This window comes from Aptenodytes forsteri, unplaced genomic scaffold (assembly GCF_000699145.1).
Source record: "Aptenodytes forsteri isolate BGI_AS27 unplaced genomic scaffold, ASM69914v1 Scaffold212, whole genome shotgun sequence".
Classification (NCBI taxonomy): Eukaryota; Metazoa; Chordata; class Aves; order Sphenisciformes; family Spheniscidae; genus Aptenodytes; species Aptenodytes forsteri.
The window spans coordinates 1434549-1453360 of NW_008795487.1; the positions used below are offsets into that span (position 1 = coordinate 1434549).

At 38.8% G+C, this 18812-nt stretch overlaps 1 protein-coding gene across 1 annotated transcript in view; it reads right to left on the bottom strand.

The window, feature by feature from the left end:
* Positions 1 to 18812, bottom strand: part of OCA2 (OCA2 melanosomal transmembrane protein) — a 184428-nt gene that overhangs the window by 69476 nt on the left and 96140 nt on the right. The window contains exons 18-20 of the mRNA XM_009281338.2: positions 7360 to 7487; positions 4791 to 4850; positions 4136 to 4240 (exon numbers count right to left, since the gene is read on the bottom strand). Of these exons, the coding sequence (XP_009279613.1) occupies positions 4136 to 4240; positions 4791 to 4850; positions 7360 to 7487 (293 nt within the window). The remainder of the gene's footprint in view (positions 1 to 4135; positions 4241 to 4790; positions 4851 to 7359; positions 7488 to 18812) is intronic.

Below are 18812 nucleotides of genomic sequence, written 5' to 3' on the forward strand. Positions count from 1 at the left end.
CAGGGGGATGGAACACCTCTCCTATGAGGAAAGGCTGAGAGAGTTGGGGTTGTTCAGCCTAGAGAAGAGAAGGCTTTGGGGAGACCTTATTGCAGCCTATCAGTGCTTAAAGGGAGCTTATAAAAAAGATGGCGGCAAACTCTTTAGCAGGGCCTGTTGCGACAGGACAAGGGGGAATGGCTTTAAATTATAAGAAGGTAGATTGAGACTAGATACAAGGAAGAAATTTTTTACGCTGAGGGTGGTGAAACACTGGAAGAGGTTGACCCAGAAGGGTGGTGGATGCCCCATCCCTGGGAACATTCCAGGTCAGGTTGGACGGGGCTCTGAGCAAGCTGATCTAGTTGAAGATGTCCCTGCCCACGGCAGGGGGGTTGGACTAGGTGACCTTTAGATGTCCCTTCCAACCCAAACTATTCTAGGACTCTATGATTCTGTGAAATGCAGTGCATAGAAAACTCTGGTAGGGCAGAAGGCAAAGAAGATCTGAAAATAAAACTGGCACTAAGAACTTGAGGTACATACAAAATATTCAGTACTGCAAATGAAAAGCCTCTGATAGTTTTAGAGGCAATAAATAGTGGGCCAAAAATCATCTGGTTTCTAACAAAGACCTGTCAGAGATTAAGTCACCTTGCCAGCCAGGTGGTTAATGGAAATTGTTTGTTACACTATATTAAGGAAATAGTATTTAAACGCAGCTAAAACAAGGATTTACTATGGCTATATTTTTAGTTCTGGTAATAAAAGAAAAATATAAACAGATGGCTCCAGCATAAGTGGCTGATAAAACATGTCAATTAAACTAAAGAGCATACTGGTAATAAAATCATGTCACCTAACATTCTAAGGGCAGAAATCCATGGCTATTTAAATGACAATACTGGGAAAATGCAGGCCTTAAAAACGAGTAAGTCTGCCTGTCAAGGAATGTCATTGTGAGTTTAGCCTGTTGAAAAAGGAGGAAAAATATCAGAGGATTAATAGAATGACACATAGAGCATCACTACATGATTCACCACATTTATTCTTCAGACAAAGAAAGCTGGATATCCAACGTGAAAAAAACCCTTGCCATTCAAGAATTAAAATGTGTGAGACTTAATAACTAAGCTCCTGGTTTATTAATTTTTTATGCACAGAACATTTTGTGGGTGTTTTTTAAGTAACTCCCAGATATATCTATATATATTAGATTTGCTGCTGGCAACATAGTCTTCCGCTTACAGTCAGAGTTCATGGAGTTTCCCACAAAGTATATCTCAAACTCAAAATATTTTGCTATAGTACATTTTTTACATATTGGCAAAAAAATGATTGATTTTCCTATCACAATTGCCAGGCATGCTTATGCAATGAAGTGCAATAAACACTCATATAAACATCTATTTAATTAGGGAGCTGGATCTTCACTCTCCAATGCTTAAAGAGAAGGGAAAAGTCTTGGGATTACAGTTAATCAAGCAACTTTCAGTCTCATCTTGTTTTGGCGCAGTTCATGATCTTTGCATTCAGGACAAATTACGTGAAACAAGCAACTGGAAGATACTCTGAAGACTGTTTTGTCTTTGTGCAGCTCCAATGCTTTATTTTAGTTTAACACAAACAGAATTTCACTAAGACAGAAACAGTAAAAGTAATCAACCTATGATGAGCTAAGTGCCCTCAGAAACTCATTCCACTGTTTCATGTACACAACTATCTTTCTACAGCATCCTCTGTAGCATAAAATACTTGCTGTGTTCTGAGATCTTTGCAGAGATTTCAGTTTAGCAACCTCTGTACATTAATTCCATACGGTACTGACATTTTTGATGGTGAGGTTATACCAGATTTACTCTTGTCTAGAGCAAAGAAGAATCTGACCAACAATGGTGTTGCACTGAAAAGGTATTTTCAGGGTAAGAAGCTTCAAATACTAACTAATCTGATTTCTGTAATTTCAGAATGTTTTAGTAAGGGAGAATTCTTCTCCACGATGCTGGTGCTGAAGGCTGCTGAAAAACATCAATGTGTTCAAAATGTTTAAACACATGAATATTTTGCACCTTAAAACATTTCCATCTTAAAATAACTGAAAATATTTAGGTTTTGTTCTTAAGACTGCAGATAATGTGTGGTGTTTATGTTTTGGGATAAACAAGAATCCTAATTTGTCTATGTAGATACTTAGCAATTCTGTAAAATGCTTAGATTTTCTTCTAGAAAACCATTTTCCATATCTGTTTTCATTACTTCAGAGTGAAAGGACAGGATCATTCATGGCTACACCATAGCAGGTGCCCTATACTCCAATATCACTAAGGCATATGAAACCAAACTCATATATAGAAGCATGTCAGCTGTGTAACTGTGTGAATGTGTGAGTGAACTATGTGGCTGAATAAGTGAATTTGCTGTGTGGATGGTTTTCTGCTATTAATAATTATAGCTTGATTCTGTAAATAGCAAGTCAATAAATAAACAGAGATCTAAGAAATACCTGTTGCACTCTGTGTTTATCAGACGCACACACACTCAGTCGCCGATTAGCGAAAAGCTATTCTACAAAAGAACTGGGTTCAATATATGTAATACCCCTCATCAGGAGTTCATAACTTTGACATACATAGTAATAAATAGCCTTCCAAAACCAAATATTGCTTGTTTTGGCAGTAGGAACCCAGTGCCAAAGAAACAAAAAGAATTTTAAATGGAAGTTTATACAATCTTACATAAGAGCTTGGGACTTAGTTAATTAGGAATTTTCTCTAAGTATTTTCTAATGTAGATTGACAAAGACCAAAGTTCAAGCCCATTCATTGAGTTAGATGATGCTAGGTCTTGACTTTAGTCTGCTGTATAACACGTTAATGTCTTAACACCTCAGCTAATGACTGCTCTTGCACAGGTGAGAATATGCCTGCCTTTTTCTTTCTTCCTCCCTCCTCTCTCCACCTATTTTTAAAGAAAAAAAATTGTAGCAGTCTCTTAGGTTCAGCCCAGAACAGGATGAAAAAGATATACATTTGAAATGTCTAAAATCTTGGAAGGAACCCTTTCCTGTCCATCTGTACTTCACTCCCACAAAGATACAAAAGAAGTGGTCTTCAGGCATCCCAAAAGATTCTTGTGTTTCAGTCCCATTCCCCAAAACATACTCCTTTAAAAGAGGGTTCCTTTCAAAACCTGTAAAAGACCCTCTGGACAATGTGTGGGCAGGTGTCTCTTGGTATTGCTCCAAACCAATTTTCACAGACTAGCTGGATGTGAGGCAAAACCTTTGAAGCTAAGATTTCTGCGTTATTGCTTAATAGTCCTCAAGTGTTTGCTGGGAGGTGACTCATCCTGAACCAATCTTTCCCTTCATGCCTATTGCTTGCAGTCTGTTGTTAAATCAATATAATTCCACAGGAAACACCACGGTAATCAAACCAAAATACCATGTTAACATATAATTATAGAGCAGTTGCAAATCTGTCCAACCTATCATATGCCCTAAAAGTGTCTTAAACCTTGACACAGGTTAAGGGTGGACATGACCACCCAATAACAATGGAAGAAAAAATCATACTTAGCTGAGAACAAGCTGTAACAATGAATCATTCCTACAGTATAATGAATGGATTATTGCACTTTAAACAGAGAACTTGATTGAATAAAACTGATCATGCCCTAATTTGTTATAATTTGATACTTTTCTGATATTAAAACTGAGCTGCTGATATGTATCTGTTATGATTAATGTTATTTGCTGGTTTTTAAGCTAATTTCATAAGTAAGGTAGCAATAAAAGGTTCACGTGTTAAAAAAGCATTAGCATAACTATGCAGTGCATAGAGGGAAAATATTGATAGCAGCAGATGGTTAGTGACTTTTTACTTTTCAGCTACGGATGTGGATATAACACAAAGGGAAAGTGCAAAAATACAGCTGAAACAGTGGATCTAGTTCCACAGCAAACTGCGACTGCTGGCAACAATGGCTGGCTGGCTGCCTAAACGGTGTGAATAAGCTTGTAATAATGATTCAACCTTAGGGGATAAAGTAAACTACAACACAGCAGAAGTGAAAAAAAAAGCAAATTGTAATCAGCAAGCTTAGCTCCCTTGCCAGCACCAGAAGGAGGATGTGCAAGTGCTGCGCAGACCCCTACCATTGTAGCTGTGAAGGGGATATTGTCGATCACGGAGGAGGCCAAAGCAGACACCCAGAGCACTAAAATGATGGCTACCACCAAGCGCTGGTCCTCAGGAACCACCTGGAATTGAGAGAGGTCAAATTACAACCTTGATGAGATCAGTGTTGTTCTGTCCCACCGATGGCATAATTGCATGCTCTCCACAGTTTTAATCTATCAACATTTATTATTCCTTCAGGCTCTGAGACAGGAAAAGCATCTTAAAGAAAATAGCCTGGCATCTAGTAACACAATATTGTTCTTTTTCCAAGAAAATTTGAACAAATAGAAATACAAAGACTGATATTTCTAATAGTCATACTTACATTTCACACAAGAAACAAACTGTGCAACGCTAAATTTTCCCATTTTAATCTTTATATTTTCTTGGGGTTTTTAGGCTACAGAAAAGGCTTCCCATTTGCATTTATGGCTATGTTTATTCTGGCTGTGGACAGGTATATACATATTAAATATCACCCACGCCAAAGTATAACATGCTTTCTTGATATTGCTGATGCAGGAATTCAGTCGTTAACATTTAATTCAAAATGAAAGTATTATTCATTATTCTATTGGACTAAAACTATTTTCCTTACCTGTTAAAAAAATGTAAATATTTTAAACATACCTTTATTAACAAAGCTGTCTGCTCTCCTATATAGTCTATTAAGTGCAGATGAGCCAAAGCCTAAAAAAAGAAGCCATTGATATTAACTAGTGAAGTACCTGATGCAGTTACAAGTTTTTCAGTGGATGTAAGCAAATACAATTCCTTCCTATTCACAAGATATTGATATTCATCTCATGTAGTTTCTACCAACTTTGCAATTGGTAGAAAGAAAAGACACGGCAGGAAATGGTAGCTGTATTTGCAGAAGTGTGTTGTTTGTGCTGGAATGACTGGTGGGATTACTTAAGAGTGTGGAGCACAGGCATCAGAGAAGGGCTGAAATTTAAACATGACATTCTTCAGTGGATATGTTTTCTGAATACCTGAACACAACTGATTTTAAACCAGCTTCCCCAAAACCACAATATAGATAAAAGTATATCATGTGTTTAAAAGGTCAGATGAAATCAGACATCTTGTGCTCAGTCTCAGATGAAGACAAGAGAAAGCAAAATACATGTTTCTGTTAAACGTCTTTCTCAGACCCATAAAAAAAACCAACAGTACCCGTCTGCTAAAACCAGGCCAGAGATCTTGGGTGAACAGAAATTGGCACAGAGGCAGCAGCACCTGAAAGGCAGGAAAACCAGCTCTCCGATCCCCATGTCAGGCACCCGAACTGAGGAGGCGAGCCCTGTAAGCATTGGGCCTGGGGTAGCCTGAACCAGAGTGCTCTGTCCTCCCTGTGAGAGCCATTCCCATTTGTACAGGATACTCAGATAGCATCCCATACAACCATGGTTACTACCACGGATAAAAAGACATAGCAAGACCCCAGCCTAGTGGTGATGGCTCTGATCTCTCCTTGGGCAGACAGGAGAATATAAACTGAGTATTCACACCCTTGGAGAATGATCTATTCCCTCAAACTACAAGGTAAAAGGGGAATTTTAACTCATGAGAGCTACCCTTTAATTCACTTTGGTTTTGTTTTCTTTCCTTACAAGTGTCCAGAATGAAGTACTATTTTCAGGTTGAATGGGGTATATCTATTTTATGACTTTTCAGTTTCTCAGGAGACAAAATCACCATTTTTGGTTCAGTCTGGACCAAGCTGGTTGGCTTGCTTTCTTTTTTTTTTTGCCATGACAAAGAATCAGTCAGCCGTGATGCCCCACTTACTGACTCCATTCTCACACAAAGCCGCAGAAGTCAGTATTCACACAACACAACTCCGTATAAGCCGCACATCTGGCAGTCAGGCAGAGCCCTTCAGAGACATCAGTGGAAAAATACCATTCAACTCACACGCTGTCAAATTCCATGACAGAAATGGACAAAGATCCTAAAAGGCACCGAGTGGTGTGGTATAAGACACAGTAATGTCAGTGACAAAGGGGCTGTCATTCAGACCGGCAATTCCTGTACCTGCAGCTCGTTCAGGCAGCAGATGAACGCTAGCGGTTTGGGTATGACCACATATTAAATTTGGCCCAGAAACTGTATTTCCTTTTAACAATGCATTGCACAAGAAAAGGTATATCTACATTCAGAGACGCAGCACGCAGAAAACAAGTGATAAGACTTTTAAATACATACACATACCCCTCACATTAAAAAAAAAATGGTCATTTTTTCATTACTTTAACTTGCCAGGAAAAAGTTTCCTAAGAAATGAATTCTTGTTGGTAATTTTAAATTACCATTTTCATTCTAAGCTATCTGCATTGCTTTGTCAACTCAAAAGTTATGAAAGTGACTTTTAAAATGTATGTAAAAGCAGTATTTTTAATGAACTGTAATATTTTTTCTGCAATTGCTTTGCATTCACACTTTAAAATAAACTTTTTAACACATAGTTGTCAGCAACCAGAGCTCAGAGTTACATTCAGTTGACATTGCTGCCTTATTACTTAATTATCAATTAACACAACATATTCTGTCTCGGGCTATACAAAAGCATCAAACAGTAAATAAAATGGGATACAAACATGGCTGGACTGTTTCTAATAGTCAAGCAGACAAACACAAAGAAACGACACAGCAAGATATCCAGACATTTCAAATACTGAATATCTTTTCAAATTACAATTGCAAACTGAAATTCAGTGATATTATCCTTTCAAACCATACTCCCATGAAATCTCTTAGGCCATTTGGTAGCCAGCGTGTAGCAGACAGCATTAGTAGCATTTTTCAACTCTGGTTTATTCTGCTTCTTTTATTTTTCCTATCACTTGTCTAAATAATTGCAAAACAAACACATAAATACATATAAACTATCTGCACACATAGGCCACCGACAAACCTGGAAACTAAAATTCCACTTATGTGAAAATGATTGTCAGATACATTCAGCAACTGCAGCAGAAGGAGAAAGAGTAAGACCAAGCTTACAGTGAAAAATTAAATCTCAGAGGTCCAGCCAACTTCCACCACTCTGCAATTTCTCTCTGTACTACCATGACTACACTCGATCTTCAATATTCCAGTGGGATTGAATCTGCAGGAGGCCTCTGCCCAGGAACATAATTCACATTTTAAGTCAGTTGTAACTCTTCAGGCTTTAGAAATCAGAGAATCTTACCTCCATGAGAACAAACAATGCTGCAAAGAAAAGGAGGGTTGCCCACTCAACTCTGTTCAATATAATCTCAAAATCATGGATGTCTGCTAGCACTAGCAGCCAAATGGCTCCCAGCATGGCAATCCAACCTGCATTAGAAAAAGAGAGAACACTTTACATTTCACAGACTTGTTATTTGCCACCAACGTAAAAGTTACAGTATTGTGGTTTTTAGGGCCTTGAAGACTCACTGGCTATGTGCTCTAGAAGATAAACAGAGGAAGGGAAAAGCTCTTTAAAACAGAAGAGGGACTGACTTTAAGTAGCAAAACAGGCTCTTTCCAGACAGGATCCCTCTATATATCCTGAAGTGTTTTAAGACATGTATTTTGCTAACTGATTGAGAGAAAATGCAAATCAAATGCACAATCAGCCAGAGAACGTAATCAGCGAATCTCCTATCTGAGCAAGGCTCACTTTCTGCACAGTTAAAATGCTTTCTGGAGCTGTTTGATTCCTCTGACACATTTATCTTTGTCATGGTTCAACCCCAGCCAGCAACTAAGCACCCCCCAGCCACTCGCTCACTCCCCCACAGTGCGATGGGGGAGAGGATCAGAAGGGTAAAAGTGAGAAAACTTGTGGGTTGAGATAAAGACAGTTTCATAGGGAAAGCAAAAGCCGCACACGCAAGCAAAGCAAAACAAGGAATTCATTCACTGCTTCCCATCGGCAGGCAGGTGTTCAGCCATCTCCAGGACAGCCAGGCTCCATCACATGTAACGGTGGCTTGGGAAGACAATCACCATCACTCTGAACGTCCCCCCCTTCCTTCTTCTTCCCCCAGCTTTATATGCTGAGCATGACGTCATATGGTGTGGGATATCCCTGTGGTCAGCTGGGGTCAGCTGTCCCGGCTGTGTCCCCTCCCAACTTCTTGTGCACCCCCAGCCTGCTCGCTGGTGGGGTGGGGTGAGAGGCAGAAAAGGCCTTGACTCTGTGCAAGCACTGCTCAGCAATAGCTAAAACATCCCTGTGTTATCAACACTGTTTTCAGCACAAATCCAAAACACAGCCCCATACGAGCTACTGTGAAGAAAATTAACTCCATCCCAGCCAAAATCAGCACAATCTTAAACAATGGAATGGGATTTCAGACATGAAACAAAAGTGGGTTGGGTGTTTTTTTCCTCAGAGTGATGTTCCTCTTTCTGTCTGTCTTCTCTATTTTTTTCCTAAATAGCAGATTTTTTTTTTTTTTAATACAAAATACTGCGATACATAATTTAAGGTTTTTTTCATGGCATGGAAATAAAGCCTCCCAGCTCTTCAAGTTATTTCTCTTTCTGCTGTGACTATTACATACAACTTATGCTACTTCATATAGTCACAGTCGGATAGTGATGGATTCACAAAACTGCAGAAAAAGTGATGAAGAAAGAAGAATACCAATCTTTGCTGGCAAACAACTTTAGGTCACAAGCTTATAACCAAATAACAAATGTAACTTAGGGAGAATAGGCCCCTGCTACAAAGCAGATAGACGAATAAAGTAAGCCCTTTCCAAAAGTCTTCAAGAACCGCAGTTACAAGAAAATTCCAAGATAGAAGACTGATTCATAAAAGTTTAGGCCATTCAATTTACAGCTTGTGCATAAGTGTTTTTTTCTGGTAGGTTAAAGGAAGAAAGAGATCCAAAAAGATCCAACAGTTTAAAATCAAGCTATATCCCATTTAAATCCTATTTAGATATAGAAGAAATAAAGAGACCAAAGGTTGTCCCTGTTCATGACGCTGCAAACATTAATGATTTTAAAAAACAAAAAAAACCTATGCAGTGTCACATAAATATTCCCTAATCAAAGAACACATTTTGCTCTCTCAAGTACATTTTAGGAGCTTTCAGTGACCTACTGTACTCTTTAAATGAGAATTTCAGGTTAACTGTGATCAGTAAGGAACATCTGCTGAAAATATTGCAGTGGGGCAACCAGACCTGCCCGAAAGCTGAAACCAGCAGCTCAGGAGTTACTCTGGCTGGCCTGTTTGGTAAGGAGAGCTAAATCAACTAGCTTGACACTAGCTCCGGCTTTCATGCTTTGAGGTGGTTTTATTTTCTGCTGTTGTATTTGCGCAGTAGTGAAATCATACTGCTTGCATTTTTTGGCTCCAAAACCAAAACGCTCTCTGTGACACCAACTCTTCAGCCGATGACCTATTTCTTTCCTCTCAAGGATCTCCAAGTGCCATCTCCTCAGTTCAGCTCTATTCTTGATGCCCCTAACCTGGCTTCTGTCCTCTCCGCTTGGCTGAAACCATGTTTTCCAGCACTACAAATGACTTCTTCCTCTCCCCATGATACTTCTCCTTAAAGAGCTCTGACACAGCTGATCACTCTGGTCTTGCTGTTTCCTTGATAAGCGGCTCTCTCAAGATTTTTTCTTTAGCCTGGTGCAAACCTAATCTACAGGGAGATGCAGGGAAATCCATGTAAGGAAACAGGTATGAAGGACTAGGAAATTTAATGATTTGTCAGCGGAAATACCACCATGTAGGTGGAAACAAAGCCAAAGCTAAGCAGAGAGCTGAAAACTGAAGGAATTTTCTATCCCAAATTTCATAGTTTCAGCTCCTACATTATTCCCAATAGAGATTTTGATTAAAATCTGATCTGAGTGCCTCACTGGATCCAAAAACCATGTCTCACAGCCAGCTCTGCTCACCTCCAAAGACAGAAACGCTGCCATGCTGCAAGTTGAGCAAGTCTATTCCCTGCTTTGGTCACAGTGATTTAATCAGAGTGCATGGTCAAAAATAGCTTATGCATGAGCATCATACTGCAGGGAGGAGGAGAGCAAAAACAACCACAAAGAGAGCAGGGTGGGAATAGCTGGTCCCAAATTTTCTTGAGAAGAATGACATTTTTACCACCCTGGAAAGAGTCTCCAGGACTGATCTAAGGGTGGTAATACTCTGTACTGCTCAGGATGAATGCTGGATTCTGGCATAAAATGAAAACATATGAATTTTTTTTGTGTATCGGACTCTGGGTATGTGTGTAGACTTTGCAAAAACAGTTACAAACCACAGGGACAGGAGTGCTCCCAGAGTTCCCAAAGGAGCAAAAGAAAATGAGGAGAGAACTGTCAGTTCCTGTCTACCATGCCTTTTTGCTAGCATAGTTGATTTGCTGTCTTTCCAAAAACTAAGTGAATCTGTCCATGCAAATTAAATAGTTATTTTCTCTGAACAGAAAGAAAAGGGTTATGGAAATGCACTGCCTAATTTTCTTCTGACTGTCATCTTGGCTGCTCTCTGAATTCCAGTAAAGAACAGTGGGCCCAACTCTGCCTTAAACAAATAAAGATGATGGCAATTCCTGTTAGAGGAATACTGCAAGGGGATGTAGATATGTGCAGATCAGGAGCTTAGCAGCAGAATTTTACCGCTATTTTGTACAAATGTAAGTGACAACATTACATTTTGTCACATACATTTTGTATGTAAGTACAATGAAGTGAAAAATTAAAGAAGAGAAATTTCTCAATAGTTCTGGAACGATCTGAGATAATATCTTGGCATTATTTCTACCCTCCTGCCTCAAACAAAACCAAGTCAACTTGAACATGCTATATGGAGATAACAATTATTCGCTAAAGCTAATGAAATATAACTGAATTGCACAAGAGGTGGATAGAGCCAGGCATTTTCTAGCACCACGAGTGTTATCGGCATGCATTAGCTCCATGCATGCAGTTTTGCATGAGAGAACAGTGCCCTGCCTTACAATATTGTTCCCTGGGAATATGAATGGGCAAAGGATGTGTCCTCCTGCAGTGCTCCAGCAAGTACAGCTCTCCAGAGGCTCAAACACGTCAGCTGCCAGTTCTGGCTGCACAGAGCTTATTTCAGTCTACACACAGTCTGTTCAGAATATATTTGATTTCCTTGTTATGCCTGCAAAGAGGAGATACAGTTACACATCTCTCAGAGGAAGGGCACAGGATGGGAGCACAAAGAAGGGGAGAGGAAGGAGGAAGTCTCTCAAGAAATTTGGGGGACTTCATGCAAAATCTCCATTCATGATGCCTTTTAGTACTGTGGTTAGACTTCAAGCACCCCACAGCTGGATGAGAATAATGTCTTCTTCTGAAGCCTGAAGGCCACAGTAGTTAGTGTATTCCATAACTGCTTGACTGACTGCTCTCTGCTGAACTGTTCGTCAAAGTTAACTACAAAGTTAACAAACACATGGCAGCCAGCCTTTCTAAGTGGGCAGGTTTTCTAAGGCTTTCTAGGTATACTTCTAGGTATGTTCATGACCGTGAACATACTATGTCAGTGTTTTATATATTTGGGTATCTTTGCATTTGCCCTGGATTCAATTTGAAGCTATTCCTTCCTTTTTGAAGAATCGAAAGCACTAGGTTACCTTAAAGACTGGCTTCTCTGCTCATTTATTTTCTAGCTTACTAGGCCACAAAAGATAGCCAGGAGGAAGATAAATAGAAATACATTCAAAAAAATAACTTCTCATTACTATAGTGAAAGCAAAGCCCATTTATAGTTCCACAGACCACTTCCTTCACTGCCTTTTAGTGCCTCTGTTTCACAACAATTGATGTTCTGGAAATATAACATGGAGAGAAACTGAATCTAAATTCCATTTCTGCACTGATATGGTACCCATTGAAGACAGTGACAGTTTCTATTTAAGTTAGGAAAAATAAAATGAAATTTTATTATAAAATGTACCTTGCAAATTTATAATATGTTCTTCATAGAAAAGATTCCCATGTCTTCTGCTTGGGACCAGAGAAAAGGTACAGTAGAAATGGCTTGAGTGCTTTGCTTTTCTCATACACTTTACCCAGTAGGGAAAACCACCTTTAGAACAATAAATAGCTCATGATGAGCAGAATATAATTGCAATCCTACTCAAAAAAACCCATATTTTGAAATAATCAAGGAGAAGAACTTGAAAATAGAAAACAATCTAATAGAATCAAATAGAAGTCTAGAATATGTGGGAGGAAGGTAGTAGGTAAAAGAGAAAGACATGAAAGAAAAAAATTACTGTGTAATCTGTAGGCCTTTCAAATGCTCATTAAGAAAAAAATTGTATTCCTTAGTAAAAGTAATTTTGTCTGACCTACTACCAGCTGAAAAGCATAATAAGCTTCCTCCTAACAATGTGAACATGTAGACACTGTATGTTCACTTTACGTGCATAGAATTTGAATAACGAATTTATGAATACTGAGGGTACACAGAAATTTCACTTTTGTGGAAACTGAAATGGCACTTGAGATATTTGCACTGAAAACCAAAGCCAGGATAACATTGCATGATCTCAATGCTGGCCTGGGCAAAACAGCATGCTGCTCAAGAAAGACAGGCGCAGGGTACTACATTTAGGTAGGAAGAGTTACAACTGCACAAATCCAGGGTGGGAAGCAACTTATAGTCCTTATAGTCCTGCTGCAGAAAAGACTCAAGAAATACAGTGCATCACAACTGAACCTAATGGCCCACTGAAATACAGAATCAGGACTATAAATGGTAAATCCTGTGAAGGAACCGCTGCTCTCTTCATCCCTAGTAAACCCTGAGAAGGTATACTGTAAGTAAGATGCATCCCCTTTAGGAAGTCCAAGGCAGAGAAGAAAGCGCAATCAACCGTCTGAAAAGTTGACTTTTGAGGAAAAATTTAAAGAATCCAGCATATTTAGCTCAAAGATAAGAAGATTAAAGGGGTCCTGGAAAGTCGTTGGGTATGTACCAGGCTGCTCCAGAGGGCAGAAAGCAACCTGTTTGTGGCGGCAGTAGTGGATAGGACAAGAGGGAGTGAGGAGGAGGTGTAATAGCGCAAGGAAGATTCAGGCTACATAATGTTCAGTGACACATATTTACAGTGGTTGCAAAATAAGTAGAGTTTTTTTAAAAATCAGCTAGACCACCTTCTGCCAGATGAAAATACAATACTCCTATCTGCAGACAACGGGATGGACACACTGATTTTTTAGACATTTGTCACTGAGCAAAGTATGATATTCTTTTTCTGTGATCTTAACAATTCTTTATTTGTCAAAATGGCCACAGCAACTTTTTGTGAACTGCAGAAACCCTTTTAGCCCACAATGTCCCTTACAAGCTTACCAGCTAAAACATATTTGGCGCTTACCTTTGAATAATTGTTTACACAGCATGTTATTGAATATATGAGGAAGTAAAGTCCATCACTGTGTTCCAAAGCTTAATCAGAAGAATTCTGATTAACTCCACAGCCCCTCAAAATTTAGCCTAAGGATGTATGCCAGTCCATCATATACTATGTTGTAGTTTTAATGTTATGTAAAACATACACTCCATTATACTCTTATGCAAGCCTATAGAAATACTGGGGTGAAAAAGTTAAATCAAAGACATATTTCCAGTAGTGCTTGCTCTACTCATGGAATACGTTTCATCAGTAGTTCTGAATGTGAATGAAAATGTCCTGTATTTTGGTTTCTGTAACTTTTTGTTTTATTTTATCAGGCATCCCTGAAAATGTACATTTTGAAATCATGCTGAATGTTTATAAGTAATACTTGCTGTTAACTGATAAGCACTGTTTTATCATTAATATTCTTTTTTTAATAAAGTTGCCTTCTTACAAAGCAACTTGCTGATCTTTTGAGCAGTCTCTTTTCATAGACTTAGCTTCATAGAAATCCTTTTCAGTTGTTCTGTGCTATTTATAGCAGCACAGTTTAAGGCTACTCCTTGGGGACAGAACTGTGATGGTGACAGTCCAGGACAGCTTGCACTGCAACAGGAAATTTTTGGTACAATACAAGAGGATTAAAATAATATCAAAAAAGTTGGTGGAAACTGTAACACCACGCAAGGCAAAAGAAACAGAAACCTATGCTGATAGAAGGTAATTGCGATGTTAAAAACCAGAAGTGTAGCATAAAACAAGGAGGCAGAGGACTAGCTGCTCTGTAATCACAGATAAGCACATGTGCATTAGGAAAGGATGGGCTGGACTTTGTTGCATAGCTGTAATACCATGAGGTCAGAATGCAGAAATCACATTCACCGTTGTATTGCAATGTCAACACCTAACATTGATAACTCTCCGAATGCAATTTCATAGATGAGAGAGGATGGCATTCAAGATAGAACGCTGTAAGAAAGAAACCCTGGTTAGAGATCGCTATAGCTAGGCACTACATCTACAGGGAAGATGTGTTGACAGATATATAGCTGCATATATTGCACCAATCCAAGTCTAAAAAATTTACAGAGTTATTTCAGTAAAGGTCACTACAAACAAACACGCTCTATTGCCATAGCCTCATTGACTCTTGTGAACCAAAAATAATTTGAGAAGATGCAAATATCAAGACAGAGGAAAGGTCAACTTTTCTGGAAGTAAGCAATAAAGCACAAAATCTGCACTAGCAGATACAACTGTTACTGGTTCTTGTTTTTTTCTCGGCAAGTGTATGGGCAGCTGCAAGGACAGAGGATACTTTCCACGCTTAATTACATGTTTGTAAAGATGACTGTGCAATTTTAAGGGCAGAATTTTTTGAAAACTATCCTAAAAGAAATTAAGACTGCAAGGATCATGGAAAGCAGATTTCTCTTACTTTCAGGAGTAAAGTGTCATGCTGAGAAGGAGGAATAACTAAGATCTGGACAAGACTTTCTGAGTCCAAGTCAATGCTGACTGCATCCGTTTACCTCCATTCCAACATTATCATTCCCACAAAATAATTGTCAAATTTCTTTTTAACTTATATTCATATACACAGTACCAGGAATTTTTTCAACAACACTGTGACTCAAAGATGTGTCCATTCTCATTTTAAAACCACAATTTGTGGTGCAATCAAATCTCCATACTACATTCTCAGAGGCCAGCAGGTCAGTCCCATGCAATGCTCTTCTTGACCTCAGTGTAAAAATACTAGACAACTTAAACCACCACTACTGCATGCCAGAACAGATAAAATAGTAGACGAATGAAGCAAGAGCAGGGAGTCGAAGAGCACTAAATGAGGACAAATATGCCAAACTCCACTGACAGTTGTAGCTGATACCACCTAGGGGAAAGGGCTGCCGATCAGCCCCTGCAAGCACAACTGCGAGGACCTGGAAGGGTCTCCAGAAAGGGTTGAGGACTTTCAAAGAGGAGTGCCTAAAAGCATGGATCTAATCTTACTATATCTTACTACATTAGGCTGGACACTCTTGTCAGATGCTACAATTTGTTGCTCTGTTTACCTTTATCAGGTCAGGAACTAACGAAACCACTTTAGTCACAGAAAGCAATGTCACAGCTTCATGTAGGTGGAGCGTTAATGGAAAACAGTAAAAGAAGAAAGAATTTGCCACAGACACGAGTGCACAGGATCAGTAATTGAAGCTGAAAAGGGATGCATAGGACGGTACCAAAGGCCCCAGGTTCATCCGCAACTCAACAGTGGTTAGTTATAGATGATAGAGCAAACTTAGGAGATGGTCAATGTTACCCCATTTTAGGGGTATAACAAAAAGCACAAGAAGCAAGTATGTAATATACATACAACACACCACAGATGATAAAATTGGATATCTTGGAGAGCTGAAGACCAAATGTGAAAAAGCGAAGTGTAAAGCTTTAGAAAATGTATAAAAATGGGCTCAAGTGGACCCAAGCACAGGGAGGAAGAAATCATTAACATGAACACTATTCACCTCCTGGTAAAGAGGAGGGAGACAACCCTATCACGCTCATCCCAGCAAAGACCTGAAGATATCAACACTTCGTTGTGACTCCTCCCAGCCTAAACCTGTGAACCTTAGCACCCTGCAGAGCATCAAAGGGTGACCCTAACATCAAAATATAAGGGGGAGATACTGGGAGTATTTTGGTTTTTTGTTCTTTGCCGGGTTTTTTTACAACAGTTTTAACTGTATAGTGTTAATGAGTTTTGTTTTGTATTAATTAGATAATTTGAACTGTGTTAGTGTTATCGTAAGAGGACTAACAATTACTGTTTGTTGTGTTTTGTTTACACTGATACAACTTTTAATTAGACTAACAATAAATTCTTAGCTCCACGTATAAGGAATGTTCCCCTTTTTGCCCACAATATCACAAGCGTAACATCACCACTGATACTTTGAAAGCGGGAGCTTACTGCCATATACAGAGAAGGCATCCCTAATCCAAATGTTTTGCGGACCAAAACCATCTACTTCACTGAAATGTGTGAAGGAGTTTCCAGGCAACCACAGATTATTCAAGCTGATATTTTTAGCTGTATAGAAAAGGTCCATAAATGTTGCTTCCCAGGCTTTGCATCTGGTTCCTTAATTTATGAAGCCATGTTGGAAAGCTTTACAAAGTAATAAAATAAAATAAAAATACAAGGAGAAAAAAAGGACAAGGAAAAGAAAATATTGGCTGTGACAGTTTTAAATATAGTTGATAATTCAGTATCATTTGAGCCATTATTTAGCAGTAAATACCTACAAGATCTCCTCAGCTAAAACTGATTAATATCACAGACCCTAGATAATCTGGAGATAAATGTTAGATTCAGTGACAAATTAAAGAGCAAATGTGCACTTTTTACAATGAGGCTATACTGATATAAGATGTGAAATATAAGATGTGCTAAACCTAACAATGTGGCTTTTGGCATTAAGCCTATGCTTTCTTAAATCTGTGTCATTCACCAGTTTTTATAGCTTAATAGCTGTCTGTCTCACCAGGATTTTCTGTTTTCTTAAGTACTAAATAATTATACACCAGCTTATTAAATTGATCTGGTTTTTCAAACATTTTATAAAATAACTCCTCAGTAACAATGAGTAACTCTATAATGAACCTTTCATTTTAATTATTGCACAATAACCTGAAACCAAACATTTCCAAAATATGAACACTTTCTCTTTTTCTCCCTCTCTTTGGGTACAAACACTTAAATTTTGAGAGTCAAGTTTTTTTGTTTCTGCACATATAATTTTATTGTTTGTAAAGAGTATCAGATTTATATAACTCCACCGTCATACAGGATAGTAGGACAACATGGTTTAATCTATTTATTACTGATAGCAGATGAGAAAAAAAGTTCCAGGATAACATTTTAAAGTGTAAAAATAAAAGCCTTATGGATGCTTCTGTGTTAACACCCCTTTCAGACTAATGGGATCTGTCCACACCTTTCTCAGCCCTGTGCTCCTTCTCCATGACCATTTATAAATCTTTTGGACCCGAGAAATTCTGCTGCACACTGTGGGGCAGGATCTTTCTCACAGAGCAGTGGGGGAGTGGTTCATGTTTAAAAACATTTTCACCATTCTAAAGAAACCTCTTAGCACAAGTTCAAATGCACATACATACTCTGTCCAAGGGCCCAGATAAAAGCTGGGGGGAAAAGCTTGTTAGAGTTCTTCTTAGGCAGCTTCCTAGGCTGCACATTCAGAACAAAACCACACAGACTACATTTATTTCACCTGTGCAATATGAGTTCTTTTTTAGCTTATAGCATTAAATAATTTAGTCAAAGATCTCTAAGTTTAAGTTTTCTTTCATTGGTTACAGCACTGCTAACCCTCACACAAGTTTTTACACATGCTGACCCTGCCAATCTGTCTCAAATTTGTTAGGGAAGAATCATTGCTGCAGTGAGTTCCTTATTGAAAATGTTGCAGAAAAGAAAATGGATTAAGTTAGTTGTTAAAATCTTAGTAGGCTGCAGTAATGGAGAACTAGCTTCAGTGTTTCTAAGCCAATTAAATATTGATATGGAACTTCCGACATTCTGTGATTCAATAGCAAATTTAAGCAAGTTTGTGAAGCTTTCTAGGGCAGTGCAGCCCTTTCTTCATCACTAAGCAAGCTACCAGGCAAGTGCCACTCAGTTCCAACTCTATTATAATTATTGGTTCACCTATGTAAATTACAGTGTAGGCTGAAAATTGTGCATGTCCACTTAAACAAAAGCAGGATGAAAATCAAGAGAAATTATATGGGAGAAACTTCAGATCCAGTCCACTTCCCTGAATTTGAGGTGTCACTCCATTCTGCAGGTTAAGACAAAATTTTTGCTATAATTTGCATAACATTCTCTGTAGACATAATTTGGGGGAGGTTGTTCTGCTGAAGCCCTTTCCAATTAAGCTATTTAATTTCTCATGTGAATTCCAACAATTTTTCTGTAAATTAGGGAAGTGAGTCAGAAAATATGACAACTGGTATCCAAAGGAGTGACAATACAGCAGGAGTCTTTTGCATCTACAGAAACTGAACACATTTCTCCTTTAATGCTCTGGCAATAGAATACGAAGGAGCTCTGCACAACATGGCCTACCAGAGAAATGGAAGTCAGTTTAAATTAAATGGTCACTCGCAGAGGCGATCAGCTCTGGTGCAGGTGCGTCCCGCAGCGGAGCGGCGGATCGCAGCGTACAGGGGGGTTTCCTGAGCC